General features: G+C 40.7%; 2 protein-coding genes across 6 annotated transcripts in view; one reads left to right on the top strand and one right to left on the bottom strand.

The window, feature by feature from the left end:
- Positions 1–2,229, bottom strand: part of FANCB (FA complementation group B) — a 33,181-nt gene extending 30,952 nt beyond the window's left edge. The window contains exon 1 of one of the 3 annotated variants that reach the window (XM_006261084.2): positions 2,156–2,229. The gene's annotated coding sequence lies outside the window, so the exon portion shown is untranslated. Of the gene's footprint in view, positions 1–1,096; positions 1,484–2,144 lie in introns of those variants that run through there. The other 2 variants (XM_019495061.1, XM_059720906.1) reach the window with 2 other exon arrangements.
- A 53-nt stretch (positions 2,230–2,282) lies between these two features.
- The window catches only part of MOSPD2 (motile sperm domain containing 2), a 47,479-nt gene continuing 27,119 nt past the window's right edge, over positions 2,283–22,642 (top strand). Inside the window, exons 1-5 of one of the 3 annotated variants that reach the window (XM_014607777.3) lie at positions 2,283–2,378; positions 2,479–2,545; positions 17,256–17,411; positions 18,504–18,590; positions 21,273–21,427. In XM_014607777.3, coding sequence (XP_014463263.1) covers positions 2,370–2,378; positions 2,479–2,545; positions 17,256–17,411; positions 18,504–18,590; positions 21,273–21,427 — 474 coding nt within the window. In that variant the 5' untranslated portion in view covers positions 2,283–2,369. Of the gene's footprint in view, positions 2,379–2,475; positions 2,546–5,412; positions 5,503–17,255; positions 17,412–18,503; positions 18,591–21,272; positions 21,428–22,642 lie in introns of those variants that run through there. The other 2 variants (XM_006261083.4, XM_059720907.1) reach the window with 2 other exon arrangements.

Here is a 22,642-nt window from a genome sequence, read left to right as displayed (position 1 = left end):
AGGAAAGGCACCTAACTTGCCTCTGAATGGCAACACAAAGATTGGGGATTGGCAGGGGGCAGGGTGGCTATATTAATGGTCACCATTTCCCCACTGCCAAATTTCTGGACCCATGGGGAGCCTTGAGGGCCAGATGTGATGGCTCTGCAGGCCACATTTGGCCTGCAGGCCACAGACTGAACATCCCTGGCCTAGATAATCATTTCTAGACAAGTAACCAGACCCATCAGACAGATAATTTATATCTTAACTAAACTAACAGTTTTAGAAAGTTTCTGAGGCAACAGTAGTTAATTTACATTATCAAGCCCCCAAACTCAAGGGTAGGCTAAAAATTGCTTTATTTTTCTCTTTAATTTGCCTTTGGCAGGAAAACAAACAGATACTGAGGAAAGAAAATTGCAGAACTCTTATTTAAAAAAGTGCATAAGAGAACTACACAAAGAGAACTTTGCTATTTTTTTCCTGTAACTGACATTTATAGTTAGTCATCTTTTTGAGATTAATAATATACATTTCCTCTAAATTTGTGCTTGAAAAACACCTAAAAATAGATATTGCAAACTCCTTGTGATCAAGCAGCCATCTTTCAAGAAAACAGATTCAGCAGTGCTACAAGTTCCAAATTTTGAAGCAGACAGTTTGCACACATTTGAATCTTCTGGCACAATTTGTACTTCTTTCTGCTCTTCTCACTCCCTCCTTTCCAGATAAGGCTGACATGCCATTCCCAGGCCAGTTATCACTTGAAAGTTACATAATAGTAAAAAAGACTGATATCAAAGTGAAAAAATATCAAAAAAATCTGTTTATCAGCAAAAGCTTTCCCTCTGGAAAGACCTAGCTACAATCAAAGTGAAATAAACAGATTTTTTTGTATTATCAGCAAAACTTTCCCTTTTTTTTTTTTCTGAGAACTGAGCCACAAATAGCCAATTCCACTTAAAGAACAAAAGAGAGAAAGAGAGAATAAAAGAAGAAGCCATTTGCTACAAACTTCGTCCAATCTAGCTACTGGTCCATACTTGTAACCAAAATAATATATGCGCAATCTCCCCAAAATATTTAATGCTATGAAAACAGACAAGTCATTCACCTCTACATATCTGCTTCCCAGGAGTCACAGACCAGCATCCCCTTGTACAGCAGCATCACAAAGAGAGTTATGCTTCTAGTTTTAATTTATTTTTTTACATTGTTCAAGGCCAAATCAGTTCTAAATTCAATTGTGTAAAGCCCAACAGTGAAGTTTCAAAGTTTGAGCGAGCAAAGCTCAATGGTCAAGCCCTCACAGCTCTACCACAGGGCTACCTCCTGGGACCATCGTTCTGGGGCTTCAGATACAGCCTACATCAAGCCAGGCATCCTGTGCGCAAGCCCAAGGCCCACAGGCCTTGGGGTTCAAACGTCCCCAGTCTCGCTTGATCTTAGCCAAAAAGCCAAGCAGAGTTTTAAGATGTTTATGGACATGATTCTGGAAGCAAGGGGGGGGGGGGGCAGGGAAGATGCTTTAATTAGCATGGCTCCAGAGCCACGTTAATTAAAGCACCTGGAACATCCTGGAACATCACGTGTATCAGCACCCCCACAGTGAAAAATACTAGTGGGGGGTATTTTAACTAAAGCTTGTTCAATGAGCTCCAGTTCAAGTGCCCCACCGCCATTTTCCAGAGTGGGGACGCAGATACACGTGAGGCTGGTGTCTCCTGGAGCACGGTCACAGCAGCTGACTCAATTCACTGAGTCCCCTCCAAGGGGCTGTAGTTACAGCCCATCAGAGGCACCCTGCCCCCGCCGCACGCGTACAAGTGCCCTGAATGCCTGAGACGGGGCCTGAGCGCGATGGAAACCAGCCTAGGAATCAGGCGGAGAGAAGGGCAGCCTGAGCCAGAGAGACCCAAGCTGGGGACTAAGTCCACCACATGACCCTTCAATTCTCCCGCCATCTCAGGATCTCTCCTGCCACCTCAATTAAATAACCGCAAGGCCAACATATGCATATGCAAATACGAGACAAAGGAGCCACTCTTCCATTCGCAGCCGCAGGGGGAGGGGAAAGGAGCAGAGTGGAGCAGAGCCCCCGGAGCCCACACCGACCCCCGCCGCTGGAACCACGTGACCTGCCCCGCCCGCGCGGCACTCACGGAACTCTCACCGCTGCCCGAGCCGCGCACCGGCTCCGAACGTTCCCGCCACGCAAAGCACGCTGGGAGGGGACGGCAAGCCCCGCCCACCCCGGAAGCGGCGGGGGGAGGGGAGTTGTTGTGGCCGGTGCCAGGCGGTGGCTGCCGGGTCACGCGGGCCCGCCCCGCCCCGCGCCACTTGTTGCTGTCCGCGGCCGCCGCGCGCCGGGGAGTCTTAGTGGGGCTATGGCTGAGGTGAGGCGCGGGTGTCTCCCTTCTTCACCAACGGGCGGCGGTTGCGGTTTGGGGTGGTTGGTGGCCTGACGCGGTGTCTCCTCTGTTTCCCCCGCAGCAGCAGCCGGCGGACAAGGCCGCGCTAGTCAGCGAGATCCGGCGGCGCTTCGTGGCGGAGCAGCTGCCAGGTCGGTATCTGATATCCCCACCCATGCGAATAAGTCTTATGTGTTTTATATTACAAGTGGACAGTGAGTGAGAGAGACCTGGGTCGTCAAAGTGGATAAGATCCAGCGTCTTGGCTGCACTGGTCTGTTCCCCGAATGACATGGCCGTGAATGATGACCTGTGTAGGTGGAAGGGGCACCCCTGTCGGATGCTCTGCACACAGGGTGCCCCACATTGTGTTATTCATTTCCCGGAGCATTTACACACATACTTTTTGGTCCCGTAGCACACTGGCGATCCATCACTTTGGAGCAGACTTGAGTAATCGAGTTGACTTAAAATGCATGGTGCTGCATTGTCTGCAGGTGTATAAGCAGCAAAACATGCGTCCACACGTGGAAAATGGCAGCAGGGCGCTTTTGAACTAAACCACCTTCTGTGTGTTTTAAGTTCAAAAGCATACCACCACCATTTTCTCAGCACTGACGTGTGTTTTGCCACTTAACTGCAGGCATTGCAGTGCTGAGCACCTTTCAACACTTAACTTGTGGTGCTTATATATGTAAAAATGCCTCCACTGGCAGGATCTCAGTGACACGCCTACCTTATGGAAATGGCAGATTCCTCCCTAGCTTGCTTCTTTGGCACTTGGCTAAGGGCAAGCGAGACTCAGGGACATCTGAACCCCGATGCCTCTGGGCCTGGTCCTGCACGTAGGATGTCTGCCACTGGATTTGGGAGTATGCATGGGCCCCAGGCTGAAAAGTAGAAGATATTTGCAAGCTGTAGCACTAGGTATAGTTTTCTTGAAGAGTTGAGTTGAGATTTGGCTCCCAACTGATTTGGCTACTTTGACCTGGAGTATGAAACTCCCCCCCCCCCCCCCCCAGTAAATCTGAAGTCCTGGACTAAAGAGTCTGGGATGGAGGATGCTTGCCTATAGTATCTGGGAGCATCCCAACCTCAAGACCTCTCGGCTCAGGCCTGCACATGAGATGGTCGCTATTGGATTTGGGAGTCCCAGGGTGAAAAGCCTGGGATGGAGGATGCTCGTGGATTGTAGCACCGTACACATTGTTTAGAACGATTGAGTTCTGCCTGATCAATCGATATGGTTGTTGGAATGATTGACTTCTGTGCAATTGCTTTGATTTGGAACTGATTTGGCTAATTTGATCTGGAACATGAAATATATAAAAAAAATATATATATTTTTCATGGCAAGCAGTCATAAGAAAGTGCTTGACAGCATACCCCAAAGTTGGTTAAGACTCCATGAGAGTGACTTGGGTTTTTCATGTGCTGCATCAGTTAGCTACCTCAAATTATTGTGCATTTTGGAATTGGAACTTGTCATAGAGGTGATATATTTTATTAGGCCAACTAGATTTTTGCAAAGAAATGTCTTTATTTGCAAGCTTTTGGGCACAAGTGCTGTTCTTTAGGCAAAGGAGAAAAGACTGTAAAAGTTCTCCTAGGTAGTAATGAAAGTTCATATTTCATAGAGTTGAAGGAGTGGTAAAATCTCCTGTTTGGAACAGTTCATTTTATGCAGGTAGGGCTCAGAGAAAAGTTGGAATAGTCTTTTTACCTTGAAGTCATTTGGTAACAGGCAGGATGTAGAGTCATATTTCCTTCTGGTTATGATGCTTTATATTTCACAGAAGGGGAAAAGGACAGAGTGCTCTTCTGGGCCAGAATTTCTTATGTGGTGAGGTATCTCTGGGCTCTGTAATAATGCAAATTACCTTGAACAAAGGCAGGAGCAGGGTCTCTGGTTTCAGGTGGTAAAACTTGCTTTCTCTTAAAATTATGAAGATTTCATTTTAAAAAAATCATGCATTTTGAATACTTCTGCAATTTATTGGTTATATATTGTACAACAGTTGAAACTATTGTACAAATACAGTTATTATTGTACACTTGGCAACACTGTCTGGAAGGTAGCAGAAGTGAAGAGCTGACCTCTCCCAGGGGCTGCCCCTGGGCCAGGTGGGCTGAGCATCTCCCTTGCTGCAGAGCAGCTTTGCTGTGGGGTTGCACGTTGGTGCTCCCTGGTGCCTAGGGTCAGTCATTTATTTGAGGACTGTGTTGCCTGATGTCAGTGCTCCTTTGCTGGGGAGAGACAAGGCCATAGAAATTGTACAGAAGTAGGGCTGCAAGGGACCTCAGGAGGTTATCTAATGCAGTGTTTCTTGACCTATGGGTCGCAAGAATGTATGAACAAACTTTAAACATGGATTCGCCTTTAAAGGAGAAAAACATGGGAAAAGGTGGGTTCCCTTTGCCCCTTGCGGCTGGAAGTCTGCCAGCCTGCTTTTTGGGGCTGGGGGAGGTAGGAGGAGGGCGATCTGGCAGGGAGTGCGTTCACACATGCACGTGACTGCCAGGCAGTGTGGAGAGCAGCTCTCACAGCTTCCCTCAGGTAACCCTGGGGGGTGGCAGGAGGCACGTGTCCCCTGCCCACATACCCACTCCCTGACCCATTCACTGGGAAGTGGAGCCTGGGGTGGGAGACGGTGGATCCAGAGTGAGGGGCCAGGGGTCTGTTTTCCATTTAAAATATTATTATTTACATCAATGTTTACAAATGGGTTCTGGTACAAAAAAGGTTGAGAACCTCTGACCTAGTCCAACTCCCAGCTTGAGACAGGAAGGATCTTGTGTCCCATATGGCTTTATTAGCTATGAGGGAGGTATAAGTTACCTTGATTCCTTGAGCCTTGTGCCTCCTGCCATCTGGGGGCCCCAACGTGTGTGGCACTGCTCACCCAGGTATGAGGTGCTTGTGAGTTCTCAACACGTGTAGGCTATTGTAATCCCAATTCGCTTCAAAATGTGGAAATTTCCAGGTGTGAATATTTGACCGGGCACAATAGCTGGCCTTCTTTTCAGACTTGACGGACTTCAACTTAGAGGGAAAATGCATGGTGTTACAGTCACCCAACATTCAGCAGCATGATTTAATGTTGTTAAGGTATGTATCTTCCAAGAGTAAATATGCTTTAATGGGATATCAGTTGTGATTTAGATTCCATGTAGGTAGTAGCAACTCTCCTTCCTTTTCAGCAGTTTCAGTGCAAACAAGTGAACAGAAGCATTCAATTGCTCAACATGATAACTGTTCCACCTGAAATGTACCTCTTTCATGCATAGGCCTCAAGCCTGCAAACTTATCCTTGAACTTGACTTCAGTGGGTATTTCTGTGATGTAAAATGTGCATATTTGTAATCCATAATGAGAATTATTATGGATAATTCTTGATCATGATTTTCCTTATCCAAGATTTCTCTTCATTTAAGATTTCATGTGTGAAACCCAAACTTTTTTTGCTTGCATAACCTGGGAAAACCCAGAATGCTTCATCTTGTTCCTGTACTTTCTAAACATGCTGCCTCCAAAGAATAAGAAGCAGGCTTTGGTACAGGCTTTGGTATGTGTTTAACCACACTGTTGCTGTTCACACAGAAGGCAAATCTTTCTTTTTCTTTCTTCAGGTCTGGCAATAGGTGATCCAAGATCGTACATCTTGGAAGAACAAATTTGGATCATACTTAGAGGGTAGATATGGAGGTCTGTATCCTGTGTAAAAAAACAAGAAAACCAATCAAAATAAACAAAAAGATTAGGATTTTTATTTTATAATATAGATATCTATATAGTGGTGTTTCATTTTCATAATGGAAAAATGTGGATTTTGGGTTACTTTTTTTTTTTTTTTAATCCAAAAAGTGGGGATTTTTTTTTTGTATTGGAGAAAACCAGGATCCCTGATCACGAACGTGTATGTGTGTGTACGTACATATGTGCGTATGTGTGCATAAACAATCCATCTCTTTAAGCAAAGGGCTTATTAAATGTACTATACCAACAATAAAAGGGGGAAAGTGGTGCTTGGAGTCCTTTTCAACAGATCCAGTTGAAAGTTCAAGTTTCTTATGAAAATAATCCAAACTAAGGAGAACCACCCTCTAGTGATACTTTCTTTTAAGTTAACAGGACAGCTAATCATTTCATATTTAGTTTGGTGGAGATGTACAGTTACGGATTTAATGGATTTTTATGGATTTCCTGTGATAAGTAACTTCAGAAATAAGTCTTTGGAAATTAATAATCTTATTACAAGAAACAGGGTCAGCATACAAAGCCTCCTTTTCCAGACTACTTGGAACAGGAATGGTCTGGAGAAGAAAGCAGCTGAATCTGCCCTTTGAACAACAGTCAGTGATGTGCATGTTTCTGAGACATATAGGTTGCTTGTAGGGGTTTAGGTTGTAGCCATGTTGGTCTAAGGCAGGGGCAGGCAGTTATTTTGGGCAGAGGGTAGTTTACTGAATTTTGGCAAGCCATTGAGGGCTGCATGATAGGCAGCCAGGGGCAGATAAATATTAATTTCCTAAATTTTTTAGGGGCCCCGTGGGCTGGATAGAATGGCCTGGCAGGCCGCATCTGGGCCCCGGGCCGCATTTTGCCTGCTCCTGGTCTAAGAACATAGGCAGACAAGGTTCTTTGGGTAATCTGATATCTTTGATTAGACCAACTTTAAATAGTTGGAAAGCTTGCTTAAATTTTTTTCCAACCATTTAAGTTGGTCTAATAAAAGAGACCAGATTCACCCAAAGAACCTTGTCTGCCTAGGTTGCTTCTATTAATTTGCGAGGTCAGAAAGAACCAATATTACTTTATTCTGTGCGTTTATCTTGTGCAAATGCATAGCTTAATCCTTCCATCAAGCGCAGGAATTTTTGGTTAAAGTTGAATCACTTAGAAAGACATTATTTAAAGATGCAGCATGATTAAATGTTTACTACATCATTTAGTAAGTTGTTCCAATGATTAATAATGCCTACCATTTTAAAACGTGCACCTTTTTTCCAGTTTTAATGTGTCTAGCTTCAATTTCCAGCTCTAAGATATTGTCCTTGTTCACATTACAAAGTGCCAGTTGAACTACATCTGGTAGGTATGTCAGAAGATTATACTTTGTGGCCACCCGAGCTTTGCTTGACAGAAGGTAGCTCCTGCCAGATGGACTTTTGTTGTTTGGGAAAGCTGTTTTGCAGTGGCCACAGAAAAAAAATCTATGTCAGCAGACTTGTATCTCTACCATGGAAGCCAGCAGCCTTAGCACTGCTGCTGTAGTACAGTGGCAGTAACTCATTAGCATAGACAACCCTTGTTACACTTTGACCTGGTAGATTAAAAAAAAAAAAGTCTTTTATTGTTCATTTTATTCTTCCCTTGTAGATGTATATCTAGTACATAAATAAGTCACCTTTTATTTGATACTGGTATACGCTAAGTGGTTTGAACTCCCTTAAATTTCTCATGTTTTTTTTTCTTCTTCTTGAATCATTCTTGTGGCTCTTCTTTTAAGCCTCTCCAATGTTTCAGTGTGTATATATATATATATATATATATGTTTTTAAGTATCAAAGCCAGAACTGGACACACTATTCCAGAAGTCATCTCACTTGTTTCATAGCAGAGGTAACACAGATTACCTTTTTTATTCAGTGTTTCCAAGGTGGAACTTAAAGTTGTCTTTTGGCTACAGTTTATGTTCATTTAGCTGTCATCCTTGATTCCTAATCTGCTGTGGTTTTTTACAGGATACAAGCCTTCATATTTATCCTCTAAGTATGGTCTAAATTTGTTCTTCCAAGATGTATGAGCTTGGGTCACCTGTTGCTTGATGTAAAGAAAGACCTGCTGTTCACACAAGGCATTGTGGTTAAACACACACCAACGTCTGCTGCTTATTCCTTGTAGGCAGCACTTGGGTAAAGAGAAATATTCTAAATCTGTTACTTAACAAATAATGCCCAAGTTGTCAGAGGCAAGGTTGGTCAATTCATCTGAAACCTTTCAGGCTTTTTTCTTTCAATAAAAAAAAAAAATTAGGTTCCAAAAATAAAAATCTGCAGTTATAATACTAAGTGTTGGATCTTCCTCAAAACTGTGCTGCTAAAGGGAGTGTGTTAAAATTCACTGGTAGATTTAATCCCTTTAATTCTTTCTGGGAACTCTTTATCCTTCCAGTAATGGAGTGGAATTGCTTTAAGCAAGAGATTTTAATGCCAGTGAGAACAGCTTTTTACATTATAGTCAGGTACCGCTGTGTCCTTTAGATGCCTTCTTCTCTCATAACTAGTTTTATCTTGTTGCTTCCAAATTTCTAAAAGAATAAAGGAGATAAAAGTAACTGTAGATTGTTATGGATTTGAGAAGATCAAATATAGGTTTGGAAAATAGATTTCAGAATATAAACAATTAAATCCCATTATATGCCTTCCCCAAGGTTTGGAATCTACTGCAAAAATGTGTTGCAAGTTCTCTATTCTTGAACGTCTTTTTGAGTTGAGGCTGTAACTGTATACTTAGTCTCAGAGACAACTGAATTAAAAGGCAATCCAGAAAATCAGAAAGGAGAGCTAGAGTATATATATATCTGCTGTACTCGAAGTGGACCTCCCAGCACGAGTATCTAAATGTTCTGCATTTAACAGTGAAACTTCTAGTCTAGAGGCTGGTAAACGTTCATTGAAACCATTTTTTTTATTTGGTAATTCTGTTTCAAAAAAACCATAATCTTTGGGAAGATGGACTTCAGCAATTACAATGAATGCACATTGTTAAAACCTATGTGTTTTCACTTTGGATAACTTAGTTTTGCTGGGAGGGAGGGGCTTTGTTTCAGAATGAGGTTGTTTTTTGGTTTTGTTTTGCTTTATTGTGTGTCAACATGCAAGTACTGTATAAAAGTATGATTAGTCTTGGGAACATGGCATAGTCAGAATAGATGATTCAAGTTTTCTAAAAATATTGACAGCTACTACTTAATACAGATTGAAATATTGTGTACATTAGGGCATCAAACATATCTGGTCCTGTGAACCAGATAAGTGGTGCAGAACCACTTCATTGGTTAGATCAGGCCCAAGGATCCTTGTCCCATGTACCTGATCTAGCACATGCAGCACCTGCCCAGGCTGGTGGGACCAAGTCTCAGCAAACGGCATGGGTGGCACAGCCTGGGACTGGTGCAGCGTGTCGGTCAGTGAAGCAACACTGGGGGCTGGATTATGGAGCTCTGCAGACTAGATCTGACCCACAGACCATATATTTGACAGCCCTGTTAGAGCATTGTCTTTTGTGGTGTAATTAAGCAGTTTGACACTTGAAGAAGAATGAAGTACGTATGGAGGAAGTAGTCAGGAATCATGTTTCTGATATTGAAAATCTTTGCCCTTAATTAATTCAGCAAGTAATCTCATTTTCTAGATTTATATTAGGCTATGTTTATAAAATGTAGAAGGTATTGGGTAAATTTATTTCAGTCCGTCAACTGAATAAAGTGTTTTCAAAGTAGTGAGGGCCTATTATCTCCCTCTTCAGAGTGAAATGTGAAGTTAAGAACTCAGCTTTACCCTAGTCTGAACTTTTTCAAGTTTTAGCTAATGTAGTCTCCCTGTCCAGTAAAATCAGATTCTTGGTAAAGCTGTTCCCTTATGAAAACAACATTTAGCTTTTATCTGGGCAGGGGGAAGAATGAATAGACTTACCTTTTAGTTACAGTCCAGAGGCCTAAAGATTGGATTATGTAGTTTTGCATTTATTAGGTGACGTGTTGACACACAGTATAACTGGGTATTGACCTAAATCCCCTGAGAGCCGCAGGGTCTATTTTTTTAAAACCAAAGCAACCTTTATAATCTGCCTGTGAAACGTCCACGTCATGAATGTTTTCAGAGCTGACATATGGAGCTCTTTCAATACGTTCAGATGATAGTCTGTAAATTTAGCCTTAATATCCAGTGTTCAGTTTGTGTGAGAGAGAGCTTTTATTTAATATCTTCAGACTTCCTATCTTTGAGTGGGTCACCTTGTGCTCAGACTCCCAAGAATGTGCAACAGTGTGAACCGTAATCAGAACTCTAGTTACCGGGGAACAAATACCTTTTTGAGATGGCTGTGTTAGATTGTAATGACTTAAGTAACTGTTTAATTTGGTAATGAATACCTTAGAGAGGTGCTATCTCAAGTAACCACATTAAGGACCAGTATTTCTAATCGGGATTAAACTTTAACTAATTGAACTTAATATGATGAATGAGATTTTGTTTCTGTTGAGTAAGGGGTCTCTGAGATTTGAAAGCTTTGTGAACATAAGTTCTGCTAGTGAGCTATTTCCACCCCTTGCCCCCACCTTATCCCCTATGGAGCTGATAACCTGTTTTTCATGTCTTACAAACTGCTTGGTGAAGGAGTTCATTTCCCAAATATTTTCCTATGTCAAAATCTTTATAAATATATTTACTTCTTCCTTAGGGTAGCCTTTTCACATGGGTCTGATACAGCTATTAAGGCTGGAGCCAATGTTTTTTACTATCTTAAATTATAAGGTAGCCTGTAACTAGTATAAAGAATGCATACCTATTGTTAAGAATTGTTAATTACCTGTTAAGAAATACAAGAACTTTTATGAATAAAAATACTTTACTGCAAATACTGTGAAATAGAGGTGTACTGATACATCGGTTTGATATTGGGTCAGCACCGATATAAAGAAAATTGACTATATCGGAAATCGGCCTGATGTGGCTCATAATTTGACCGATAAATGCCCATGCTTGTGCACAGCTGCAGCACAGCACACAGGCAGCATGGACGGGTGTGTGTAGCTGGTAAATCTGTAGTGAGAGGGGAGGGGGGGCAGATCAGTGTCCCCTGCGGTGACTGAATAGTGGGGTTGGGGTAGGCAGTGTCCGGGCAAGGCGGGTACAGGACTGCTGCAGTTTGTCTGGGGGCCGCGGTGAAGGTGGGGGTGGCTCCCACCAAAGCGAGCTGCTGGTCTGGGAGTGGCTTGTCCGGTAGCTTGTCTGGCAGCTCCCACCGCTGCTCCTGCTGCTCGTCCAGGAGGGCACGGGGGCTGTGTGCTGCCAGATATGCGTGGGGTGGGCTGGGCAAGCTGTAGCTGGGGGCTGTGCTCCCAGTGCTGCTAGGACCCGCTCCAAGCACAGCATGACCCCTGGCCCCAGCCCGCAGCTGCAGCCTGCGCAGCATAGATCCAGAGGCACACGCCCTCCCTGCCCCAGTTGGGCAGCGCCTATCCCAGCCCCACTGCTCCCTCACTGTGGAGGGTGTTGATCTGCCCCCCCACCACGCCCCTTTACTTCCCCCCACCCCCCTTTACCGCAACAAACTTACCAGCTGCATGCAGCTATATCGGAAATCAGATTGGTATCGGCCAATATGCCTCCTTAAAAATCAACTGTTGGTATCGGCCCCCAAAATCTCTATCTGTGCACCCCTACTGTGAAATATAATAATGTGCACTAGGTAGTTCTAAATTGCCAAAAGAAACTTAGGATTCTTCAACAAATACATGACATTTTTGATTCTGGATATTAGTAATATTGGTGCATCTTCAGTTTTGATATGTACATCTAATTTTAGAGCCATGCGTATCTGAATTGAAGCACTCTTAATGGTGTGAATGTTTCACATCTTTCACTATCCTTCATGCTACTTTGTTTCCTGTGGCTAGGAGTCTGGTTTTCTTTTAATGATAGTTTGTTCTAAGAAGTGATTAATTGATTCAGTGTATGATGTCCTTTTGTTCTGTTAATGTTTTTGGGATGCTTCATATGAGTCAGTAGCATTGCACAAGCAAGTTGAGACAAAATTTGACACGTATGCATAGTGTAGAGGTGTGTTTGAATCTGTCTGTAAACAAGTATGTGTAATATGTGAACGTTACTGGGCGGAGAACTGGATAATATACTAAAAAAAGCATTGTACTGGCCATATTTATCTTGCAAAAGAAGCTTCATCAGTTTTTGAAGTAAAAGAAAAATTACCCAGTGTAATAGTCACTAGACTTTCCATTGCGATGTTAAAAGGAATCTATAAAAAGTTAAGTTTTACATCAACAATATTAGACTTTCTGTGGTTTTCTTTTAAATGTCTAATTAAAAATACGCGTAGACCTGATTATTGGTTTTGTGGTAATCAATGTATCCACGTTGTCGTCATAACAAATTTTAACTCAATTGAGTGACCCGTATGTATTGGTAGATCTTCTGGTCTTTGCCACCCCAACTCCTAGCATCCTCCCTGTTCTGAGCAGTCCCAGCTTTGGAATCATTGTGGAGGTGAGTGTACTGCATAGCATGTCTCTTTCGTGATCTCCCTGAATTCAGCTTGTTCCTTCCCCCAATAACTTAATTGAATCGTGTCTTCTGTTAGAGGATCTAGAGAAGAATGGACAGGCTTTACTCAACTTAATTGTGCTATTTTTTTCCATTAACACGAATTAAAAGGCCGAAGTTCAAAACTTAATCCACCTTTGTGAAAAATTATGTATGGTCAAACTTTGCTCTCAAATATGGAAGTACATCTCCCCTCTCTGTATTCAGTTCTGCCTGGTGGCAATTCTGTCGTCTTTTTGTATGCGTCAGGGCTTGGTTTCTAAATGGTACAACTTGGTCTGGCAGTTATGTACAATAATCAGTTCCTTTTAAGCATAGCCCCACATACACTGACAGGCATGGTTGGATGTCACAAGTTCTCTATGCTCTTTGCTTTATGCTCTATGCTCTTTGCTCTTTAACCAAAGAGCGTGTTAAAGTTGGCCAATTTTTTGCTTTTTAACAAAATAAAAATGTTAACAAAATTATTCTCTGCGTACAGCTACACAACAAAAAGTGGTGGTGAGTGACACATATGGAAACAGTATCAGCATCCTGGACTGTATGTGTAATTAAGTAAAGAGTAGAGATTTTAGCAGTATTGTAATATACCTGAATGCTAAAGACTTAAAAATAACCCTAGATATATGCAAACTTGATGGTATGCTAATTGTGTTACCACACAAATCCAAAAGTCCAGGGTTGCCTAACTTTAATAGCAGTAATTTTAAGACTTGCTTTTCAAGAAGAGATATTTTGAGCTTTGGGATTTGTATGTCATTAATCAGTAAAAGAAAGGTTTCTGATTCATTTGGAATGTCTTGTTGCTTTACTTGTATGATTGTTTTGTACTTATTAAATTGGGGGTTTTATACGTCAATTATTATGGAGTAATAAGTAGGTTTTAAGATTTCTTTATGTTTCCTCAAAGTCATAGCATACTTCAGTGCCTAATTAAGAGTTCACTTGATGCTATATGCCCTGCCTTGTCATTGAAGTCCTAGTTGCACTGGATCTGACACAGCGCATTAAAGGGATCTCTCCTGGTATTACACGAAATCCTTGGACTTTTTTCCTTACTGATGTCCATTCCACAATTAGAGTTGTTTATGCACTGGTAATCTGCAACATTACTAATGTTTGGTGATCAGGTAAGACAGTGGTGCACAACCTTTTTTCCTAGTGGGTCAGATAGGTGGTGCCCTCTCTGTCTGTGGGCTGAGATCTTGCTTATGGTCCCAGTCTGGAAGGAAGGTCAGTGTAGCGGGCACCGCCCAGCCACATGGAGGAGGCGGGGCTGGGAGTGGCAAGCAGCTCAGCCTCAACTCAGCCCCGGAGGGAAAGGGGGCATGGCCCTGTGGGGAAAAAGAGGCATGGCTTGGCTGATGGTGTGGTGTGGGGGAGGAGTATGGTCCAGGCTCAAGCCAGCCCTGTAGGGAGAGGTGACATGGCTTGGCTCCATGGAGGAAAGGGGCATGGCTTAGCCCTGGTTTTTTGGAGGCCGGGGTGCATGGGATGAGACACACAGCCCAGCCCAAGCTAGCCCTATAGGTTTCTTAATTTTGAATAAACTGAACTTCATGAGTAAAGAAAAATGACGAAAATAATCTCCCAGAAGCTGTATAGGTATCAGAAACTTGTTCATGGAGATTCCACCAGCATTTTTTTTCTTTAGAACACTGGCAGAAAACACAACCTATGTTTTTACTTGGTTCGTTCATTCATTCATTATTTTGGGGAAAAAATGGGTTTAGACCTTAACATTTGTTATAATTTCAGATTTAATGTTAAATATGGCTTTATTATTATTTTTAAAGAAAATGAATGCAATGGTGTGTTTTTTTTAATTACGAAGTGGGGAATAGGAACACTGGAAAATAAGGAATAAGCAAAATATGTAGTTACTCATCAGTTGGGTGCCATATGTCTTGCAGACTAAATGAAGCAGGTTTCTGTGGAAAACATATTGTGATCATGTAATTAAAGTCTGCATTAAAGTATCGCAAAACGTAGCCAAATAAGGGCTGAATGGCCAGCTTTAATCTTGAATTTCAAAGTGTTTGACTTGGACCTTAATGTTCTACTAATGAGTTTGTTTTATGTAATTGTATATACTACTCTTATATTTAGTGTTTTATGTCTAGAAATTGGTAATATACATTACAAACATACTTGTAAATTAAATGTTGTATACTTTGAATTTGGTAAAAACAAAGCAGAAATTGTTTGATCCTTAGGCCTTTTAAATCTAAATCTAAAGCAATAGACAAGAACTATCAACACCCCCCCACAACTAATCCATCAGAATCCATGGATCCTACATGTGCCTTTCCCGAAATGTGATATATCTGATGTAATACACCACGTGCCCTAGTAACCGTGGAAGAAACTAGACCGATTTGCATGAACCAGAATGAACTCTTGCAGGGGAAAAAAAAAGACAGGTGTGCACGCATGCCAATAGGAGCACATTTTTTTTCACGGAATAACCCCTCCCATTCTTACCTAACTAGTATTGCGCTCAAGGGAAATTTAAAACCTTTTTTAAAAGGCAATCTTGGGAGCAAAAAATTACAATCTGCCTGCATGCTAAGTAATGACTTCAAGCTACAGTAGGGGAAATTTAAGCTGGAGACTAGGAAGAACTTTCTGTGTGAGCGGTCAGGTATTGGAACAGGCTACCTAAAGAAGTTGTGGGAATCTTTGTGCTTGGAAACTTTCAAAAGCAGTTTAGACAGACACTTGGCTGGAATGGTTTAGGCAGGAATGATTGTGCCTTGAGCAGGGGGCTGGACTGGATTACCTTATGAAGTCCCTTCCAACCATACTTTGCTATGATCCTGTGAGCCAAGGGCTGAATGCTGATATTGACTGTCATAATAATCTACTTGATTCCTAAAGTTCCTCCTTCATGTTACAGTTGATAATGCCCCCATTCCATTTTGATAGGTCTTTATCTCCCATTAATTAACCTTCTTTTCTCTGCTAACTGTCTGCTACCTCTGGAGATTCTCCCTTCAAATTCACAGGCCAACATCATTTTTTAATCATCACTGTGACTGCTTCTTCCTTCAGACCTGATGAAGAATGCTGTGCATTTGAAAGCTTGTCTAACTTTATGCCATGCAGTTGGTTCAGTAAAAGATAAGATCCACAGAAATGCTTCCCTTTTCATCCTATGTTATTTTAATAATCATTTGGTGTTTTTTAATTCCTTCTGAAGGGTTTTATCAGCTGCATACTGCTGAAAAGAGAAACAGTTTCTCCCCTTCAATAAATGAGGGTTAACAAATATAATTTATAAAGTACAGATTGTATTTTAAGTAAAATCTGTTAGTAATGATTTCAGAGACGATAACCACAGGAAGAAATCAATAATACAAGGTATGAGAAATAAAGAAAACCTTAAAAACCCTGTGTACTTGTAAATCTTTCAAAGCACACAAATACTTTTTTAAATCATAGGATCTTACCTTAATTATTCAGAGCATGCTAGGTACCTGTGGACAGAGTGAAACAGGCACAGTGCCTAGCATGCGATGAACTACATTCAGTCATTTCTAAGGATAACTGGGCAATATTAACACTGTTACATGCACACACATTTACACATTCATAGGATAAATCCAGAAATTTCCAAAATGAATCCATATTGTCAAAAACAATCTGACCTGTTGTGGTCTTTTTGAGTTCTGCAGTAGAAGAATTGCTCTCTCATGTTTCCATAGTCAAGAAATTAGTGATAAAAAGTTAAGAGCTGGCTGGCATTTTCTAAGAGGTGCCTTAAGTCTAACAAGGTTGAGAACCACTGGATTATGTCTACAGTTGCAAATTAATTATAGAAACCAGGCTGGTGTGAGGTTTAACTGTTCTAGTGAGCCTTTGTCAATGAAGTTATGCTGGTGTAGCAGGGATCCACAACCCTTGGCCAATGGGCTGGATTGGGCCTGTGATATCTGGGGCTGGCACCATGTGGCAGGGGTCACTGGCAGCTTGCCTGGCTCGGCAGTTGTCACAGCTGGCAGCAGGAAGTCAGGGTTGTGCCTGCAGTGCCCAGCCAGCAGTAGTGACTGGGGGCTACCAGGAGACAGGCTGGGTTCATCTGGACATTGGAGAGTCCAACAGAACACCGAGAAGTTACAAGGAGATTTGTAGGACCAGTGCCCAGTAAGTTGGTTCTCCCCCTCTTTGCCCCACCCACCATTTCTCCAGGGCATCAAGTTGACTTGCCATAGGACTCCATGTTTAATCTAGACATCAGGTTAGTCCCATTCATTTCAGTAGATGATTTAACTGTTGTTTGCCCTGCCTTTAGGCTGACCTGTGTTAATTTTACCTGCATGTAGTGAAAGGAACTCTGGTATAGTATTGATATTGACAGAGACCCCTAGTATAGACACTGCATGTACAGATAAAAGTTTTGCTATCCGGGTAACTACTCTATTTCCCTGAATAACATAAGTTAAGCAGACAGAAACCCTCTTCTCTTGAGTGCTAAATACTACATATTTAGAATATTGCAATTTTTTTTTTAAGGTAAATCAGATAAATATGATTCCAGGGATGTGGAAAGATTGCAGCAAGATGATCTTTTGGTTGAAAATTACTTGATTTGGCGACATGATGTTATGGATGATACACTGAAGATGATTGATGAAAGCTTTCAGTGGAGGAAACAATATGCAGTTAACGGTAAGGTGTCATTTATTGTATAATCATATTGATATTATTTTGTCACTTTTTTACCAAGTGATAGCTAACATTATGCATTGTGTTGCATGTAGCCTATGTAGCTCTACATATATAGTGTTGCATTAAGCCAAGGTAAGTTGAGATACATTTTTTTGTCAAGCTGCCATATCAGTGTCTAATTGAATGCTGTGATTTAGAGTGGAGATGTGCAGTAACTTAATGGATCAGAAATAATTTGGAAGTTGAAGTGGTTGATTTTATGCACTGCAGCTGTTTTATCCAGCATAGCAGGGCATGTTCTTCAGGAGGAAACCTCCACAAGAGTCGAGCTGGAGGTTTTGCCATGACTGCTAGTTGTCACGCTGACCACTATTATTTCTGTTTCCTTTTATTCCCTTGCTTACATTTATCAGTTTTCCTTGGTTTTAAATTTGTGTTGTTTGTACGTTGCTTAGCAAAGCAGACTCCTCCGTGATGGGGGTACTTCAGTGATATGTTAATAAAAATAAGTAATATTATAACCATAGTAAATACTGTAGTGTTCAGAGGCCCCAATGAAACAAGGTGTTTATTGTTGTGTACTCCATAAAAAACAGTGTCTCTGTCCCAAAGACTTAAAGCTAAATAAAGAAAAAATGAAAGAGGGTTTTAACGGAGAAAACATTCAGAAGGAAAGGAAGAGAGACCAAATGTTTGTACCTCTCTTTTTGCAACCTTGACTCATTCTCCTCTCTTCCTGAATAGAGGCTAAACTTTTTATAGCCTCATTCAGACCGGAACAGGAAAGTGATTAAAGTTTGTAAATTGGTTTTAACACCTCTGTTTTGCAGTTCATTTACAAAATAGACTATTTATGTCTATACCACTCATACAGTTGCTGCTATAAAAGATATCGCCCACAACAATTCTTGCCTTTCTCACATCCCCTGGACCATTGCAGCGGCATCATCATCTGAATGCTGCAAAATAGACATTAATTCTGAAGATTAATTTTCCTGTTCTATTTTAAAATTCTGTATTTTCTAGTAATTTAAAATGGTTAAAACTGACTTTTAGCAACTTATTAAAATAATCCTTCCATTTACTTTGTAGATTTGACTGAATCTGTTCTTCCAAAATGGCTGTTTGACACTGGTGCTCTTTACCTGCATGGATATGATAAAGAGGGCTACAAGTTATGTAAGTTTATCTAATTAAAGTTTTTATTTAAATACTACTATGTCTTTTTTCTGACTGAAACTGCTAAAATGTTTCAAAGAAAAGGAGCAGTTGCATATATTGGGTTCTACTTTTCAAGTGAATTTGAGTGCTTGTGACAAAATAGATAGTTAACAAATGGTGAAATGAATTTTTCTAGTAGCATCTATTTTGTTGATCCCAAGAACATTTTACTAGAAAAGAAAAAAATTTAAAGCAGTCATGTTTTGCAGCTTAAAATTTGGTTTTGGATATTGTAAATAAACACTACAATAGGAGAAGCTTATGATTAGGGATTTATCAATTCGCAGAGGCTGCCCCCTAACTCTTGCAGACAGAATATGGGCCTGGGCAGCTAGTTTGTGTAGTTTGTGGGCAAAGTGCAGCGCGCCCCTCCTCTTCCCCTCCCCCCCCCCCCATGCCTCTGGCCGAGGAGACCTGGTGGCTCTGCCCCTCACTGCTGATTGACTGCAACGGCTGTCTATCATACAGTCCTGTCCCTCACTGCTGTGATGTAGAAAGGTGGGGTCACATAGGCAGGCTTGTAGCCAGTCAGCTGTGGGGGAGGGGCAGCAGCCATCTTGCTGGCCACTCTGCAAACAGGCAGCCTTTTCTCCCTCTGGGGAGCCAGCATTTTATTTTCATTAAGTTCCCCCTCTTCCCAGATTTCATGGGCATTATCTGGATTTCGCAGAGTCCATGAAATCATGAATTCAGTAGATTAATTTTTTGTTGTTTATTACACTATATTCTCTACCTCACTCTTTAATGCAGAATTGAAATACGGTGTTTCTTCTGCTTTGACTTATACAGCCATGTTAAGCCTTATTTGCAGTTAACTCGTTCTCATCTGTAGCACCCATTTGAATTTCCACAGATGTATCATGATTCCTATGCAATAACAGTATTACAGCTGTGAAATAGAAAGGTGGGTGCTTCAGGTCGAGTACCCAAGTGACTTTAGAGGAAGAACAAAGCCCTAAAGTTGCTTTTTTGAACTCAGTCCTAGTTTAGAAATTGAACTTCCACTGTTTAGTTGCAGGAACTGATTACTGTCTTACAGGAAACTGCAGCTGAAAACAAGTAAATAATTATTAAATTGGACATTCTTTTAAATATAATGGAAAAGGAAATGAAAACAAAATGCATGACAAGTAGTAACAGTTATTTTAGGCATCAGCTCTCCTCTGTTGCTCTATGGAGAGCTTTCAGCTGAAATAATACCTTTTGAGAGGTGGTGTACCCCTGGGGGAACAAAAGTGTACCTTACTGCAAAATTAATTTTGAGTTATTTCTCAATGCGTCGTACACAGGCAAAATAATTTTATGTAAGGATACACAAATTGTTCATGCTATATGCTGGATAACCTAAATGGTTTACAAATGGGCAAAACGGAATAATTTAAATCTGTGAAACAGAAGGAAAATACTTATATCAATTATTCAAAATAAACCACTCAAAGTAGTGTTGATACTGCCAAATCAATTAATATTAATCTTTAAATGTCAGCTAAATTCTGTCCTTTCTGTTTATCAAGGTGTAATTATATCTTTCTTCTCCAGAAAGGCATGGTCTCTGGGAACTGGTAATCGATGGCCCATGGGTCAGTTATGGCTCGCAACCTAGGGGGCTTTGGCAGTGTTTGGCAGCAGGGGGCTTTGCATGTGCCATGCTTGGCAACAGCAGCCAAGTCTTAATGTCTTTACTCTCCAGGACCGGATCATTCCAGTTCACTGCTCCAAAAAGGTTGCCAACCACTGGTCGAAATAATGGGATGTTTAACAGAAGTGGCTAATGCCTTAAATTGCAATAGCATTTCAATACTGTAATGAAGTAATTACCAGAAAAATATCACTTTGTTTCTTGAGAAATTTGACTGGAGAGGACTACTGGGTGCTAAGTTCAGAGCACTCTCTATATAGCACCCAGTAGTCTTTGGCTATAGAATCTTGCTAGTGCTTTTGTTGTCCCCTTGATTTATTGGTCCTTAGATTTAAAAATTGCTGTTTTGGGTACCTTTTGCAGTTTACAGATTTAAATAATTTGGTGGCTTGGGGATTGTCTTCCTTTGCCATTTTGGCAGCCTGTCACCAGTTGGAAGCAGGCAGACTTCCTGGGAATTGTTTTTAGCTTGAATTGTCTTTATTGTGTAAGCAATTGAAATAATTATTTTGCAAATCATCTTCTATAAAATAGATTACCCCTTAAATTCAGTAAAAGCACAGGCACGCTTGCAATGACCTAACATTATACAAATAATATAAAAATTATCAAGGGCTATCCAAATTAAATTTAGGAAGCAACACCTCCATTCACGCCAAGTTTCAAGTTGGAAATTTCAGAACTATTGGTTGTTTACACAAAGAGGAATGAACACAAGGTTGATAGTCCCACAGTCTGATGCCAGTACTATGACTATGGTTTTCGGCTTATAATTTCCACCCCCTCTCCCCTTTTGTACTGTTTGGGGTATTTTTTGGATGAAAGCAACAGCAACAAAAGCAGACAATTTTGCCACTTCTGTTTGTAGAAACAGTTGCAGTAGATGAAAATGGATTTCTTAAGACAGTGTACACTATGATATGCATATATATTAAATCAGTAATAATAATTTGCTATTCTGACGATAAATTGTTCAGTCTTTTTATTTTTTTTCTTTGTAGTCTGGTTCAGGGTGAAGTGTCATACAAAAGATCCTAAAGTGCTGTCTGAGAAAAAGAAGTTTGTAGCATTTTGGTTAGAGCATTATAACAGAAGAGACCATGGAAAGCCCTTAACGGTTGTGTTTGACATGGCAGAAACTGGAATCAGTCAAATCGTAAGCATTTAAATTAATAATTTCTGTCTAGACTAATCTGAAGTCCCATATTTTATGAATCACAGTTGATCTTTATTATGCACAAAGAACCCCAGAGTCAAAACCTCTCTGCCCCACTAGCTCTCTACTCATGACTGCTATAATCTCTCCAATCGGTCCATACCTTTTATTTTATTCTGTTTTCAACATCTTGTATTCTTGATTTGCTCTAGATTTTTGGCAGTGAATGACTACATCTTAGAGGTTGCCTGGGGAAGACCTGGGTTGGAGTTTCTAGTACTGCAGAAGTCATGGGAGGTGGTCTGTAGGGCATCCAGGAGCAACTTTGACTTCTGATACTGTTGTCTTCTCTCTCTTTTTTTTTTAGCCTGAGTTGCGTTATTTGAACTATTGGAAAGAGGGGGAGGGAATATTGTCCCAATATGACTCTACAGCAACTGTGTTCTGCTACCCTAACCTGATATGTCTGTGCATGCAGAAATAGCTTTAATTATTTTGTTAAAATGATTACCAAAGAAATAGTTTAATAATTGATGTTTAAATCTGTTAGTAAACTTATTAGTGGCACATAGAGAGGAACAAGACCTTTTCTTTTTTTCTTGTTCCTTTAGGATGTATAAAATCATGAATGGTTTTTAAAAAGACAGTTCTTTCTTTAATGGATACATGAAAAAAAAAGCTGAAGATCACCTGTGACAAAAATAATTGAAAGCTCATGCATTTGCTCATTTTGTAAGTTGGTAGTTCATTTAGTGTTCATTCTAATGTTTATTTGGTTACCTGAAATTGGACATAGATAAACTAAAAATTGAAATGTATAGCTGAGATGCTGCTACATCCCTTAAATGTCCCGAATAGTTTAAAAGGTTTAATTTTAAATTGATACTGCAAAGTATTGCAAGTTACTCCAGAATTTTCTTGCATTTCCTGTATTTTCAGCATTCATCCTTTTTACTACTGTGCCCACAGTGTCCTAATACAGTCTTTGATAAAGATTCAGAAATGCATGAAAAGAAAACTCTCATACGTGGCTGCTGATCAGAGTACATCTGAGAACGTAATTGTTTACTACCAGTCACTCCTACTTTACCATACGTTTAGATGACAGGACATTGGGTATACTCTGCATTTTTATGTAGTATTCCAAAGTACATTTAAAGTAACATGTTTTTGCATTGTGCAAAGTAAAGCATCTAAAAATCAATGTTAACAATA

Source organism: Alligator mississippiensis, chromosome 1 (genome assembly GCF_030867095.1).
Source record: "Alligator mississippiensis isolate rAllMis1 chromosome 1, rAllMis1, whole genome shotgun sequence".
Classification (NCBI taxonomy): domain Eukaryota; kingdom Metazoa; phylum Chordata; order Crocodylia; family Alligatoridae; genus Alligator; species Alligator mississippiensis.
Note: the sequence above shows the minus strand (reverse complement) of the source record. Positions and strands in the feature narration are given on the sequence as shown.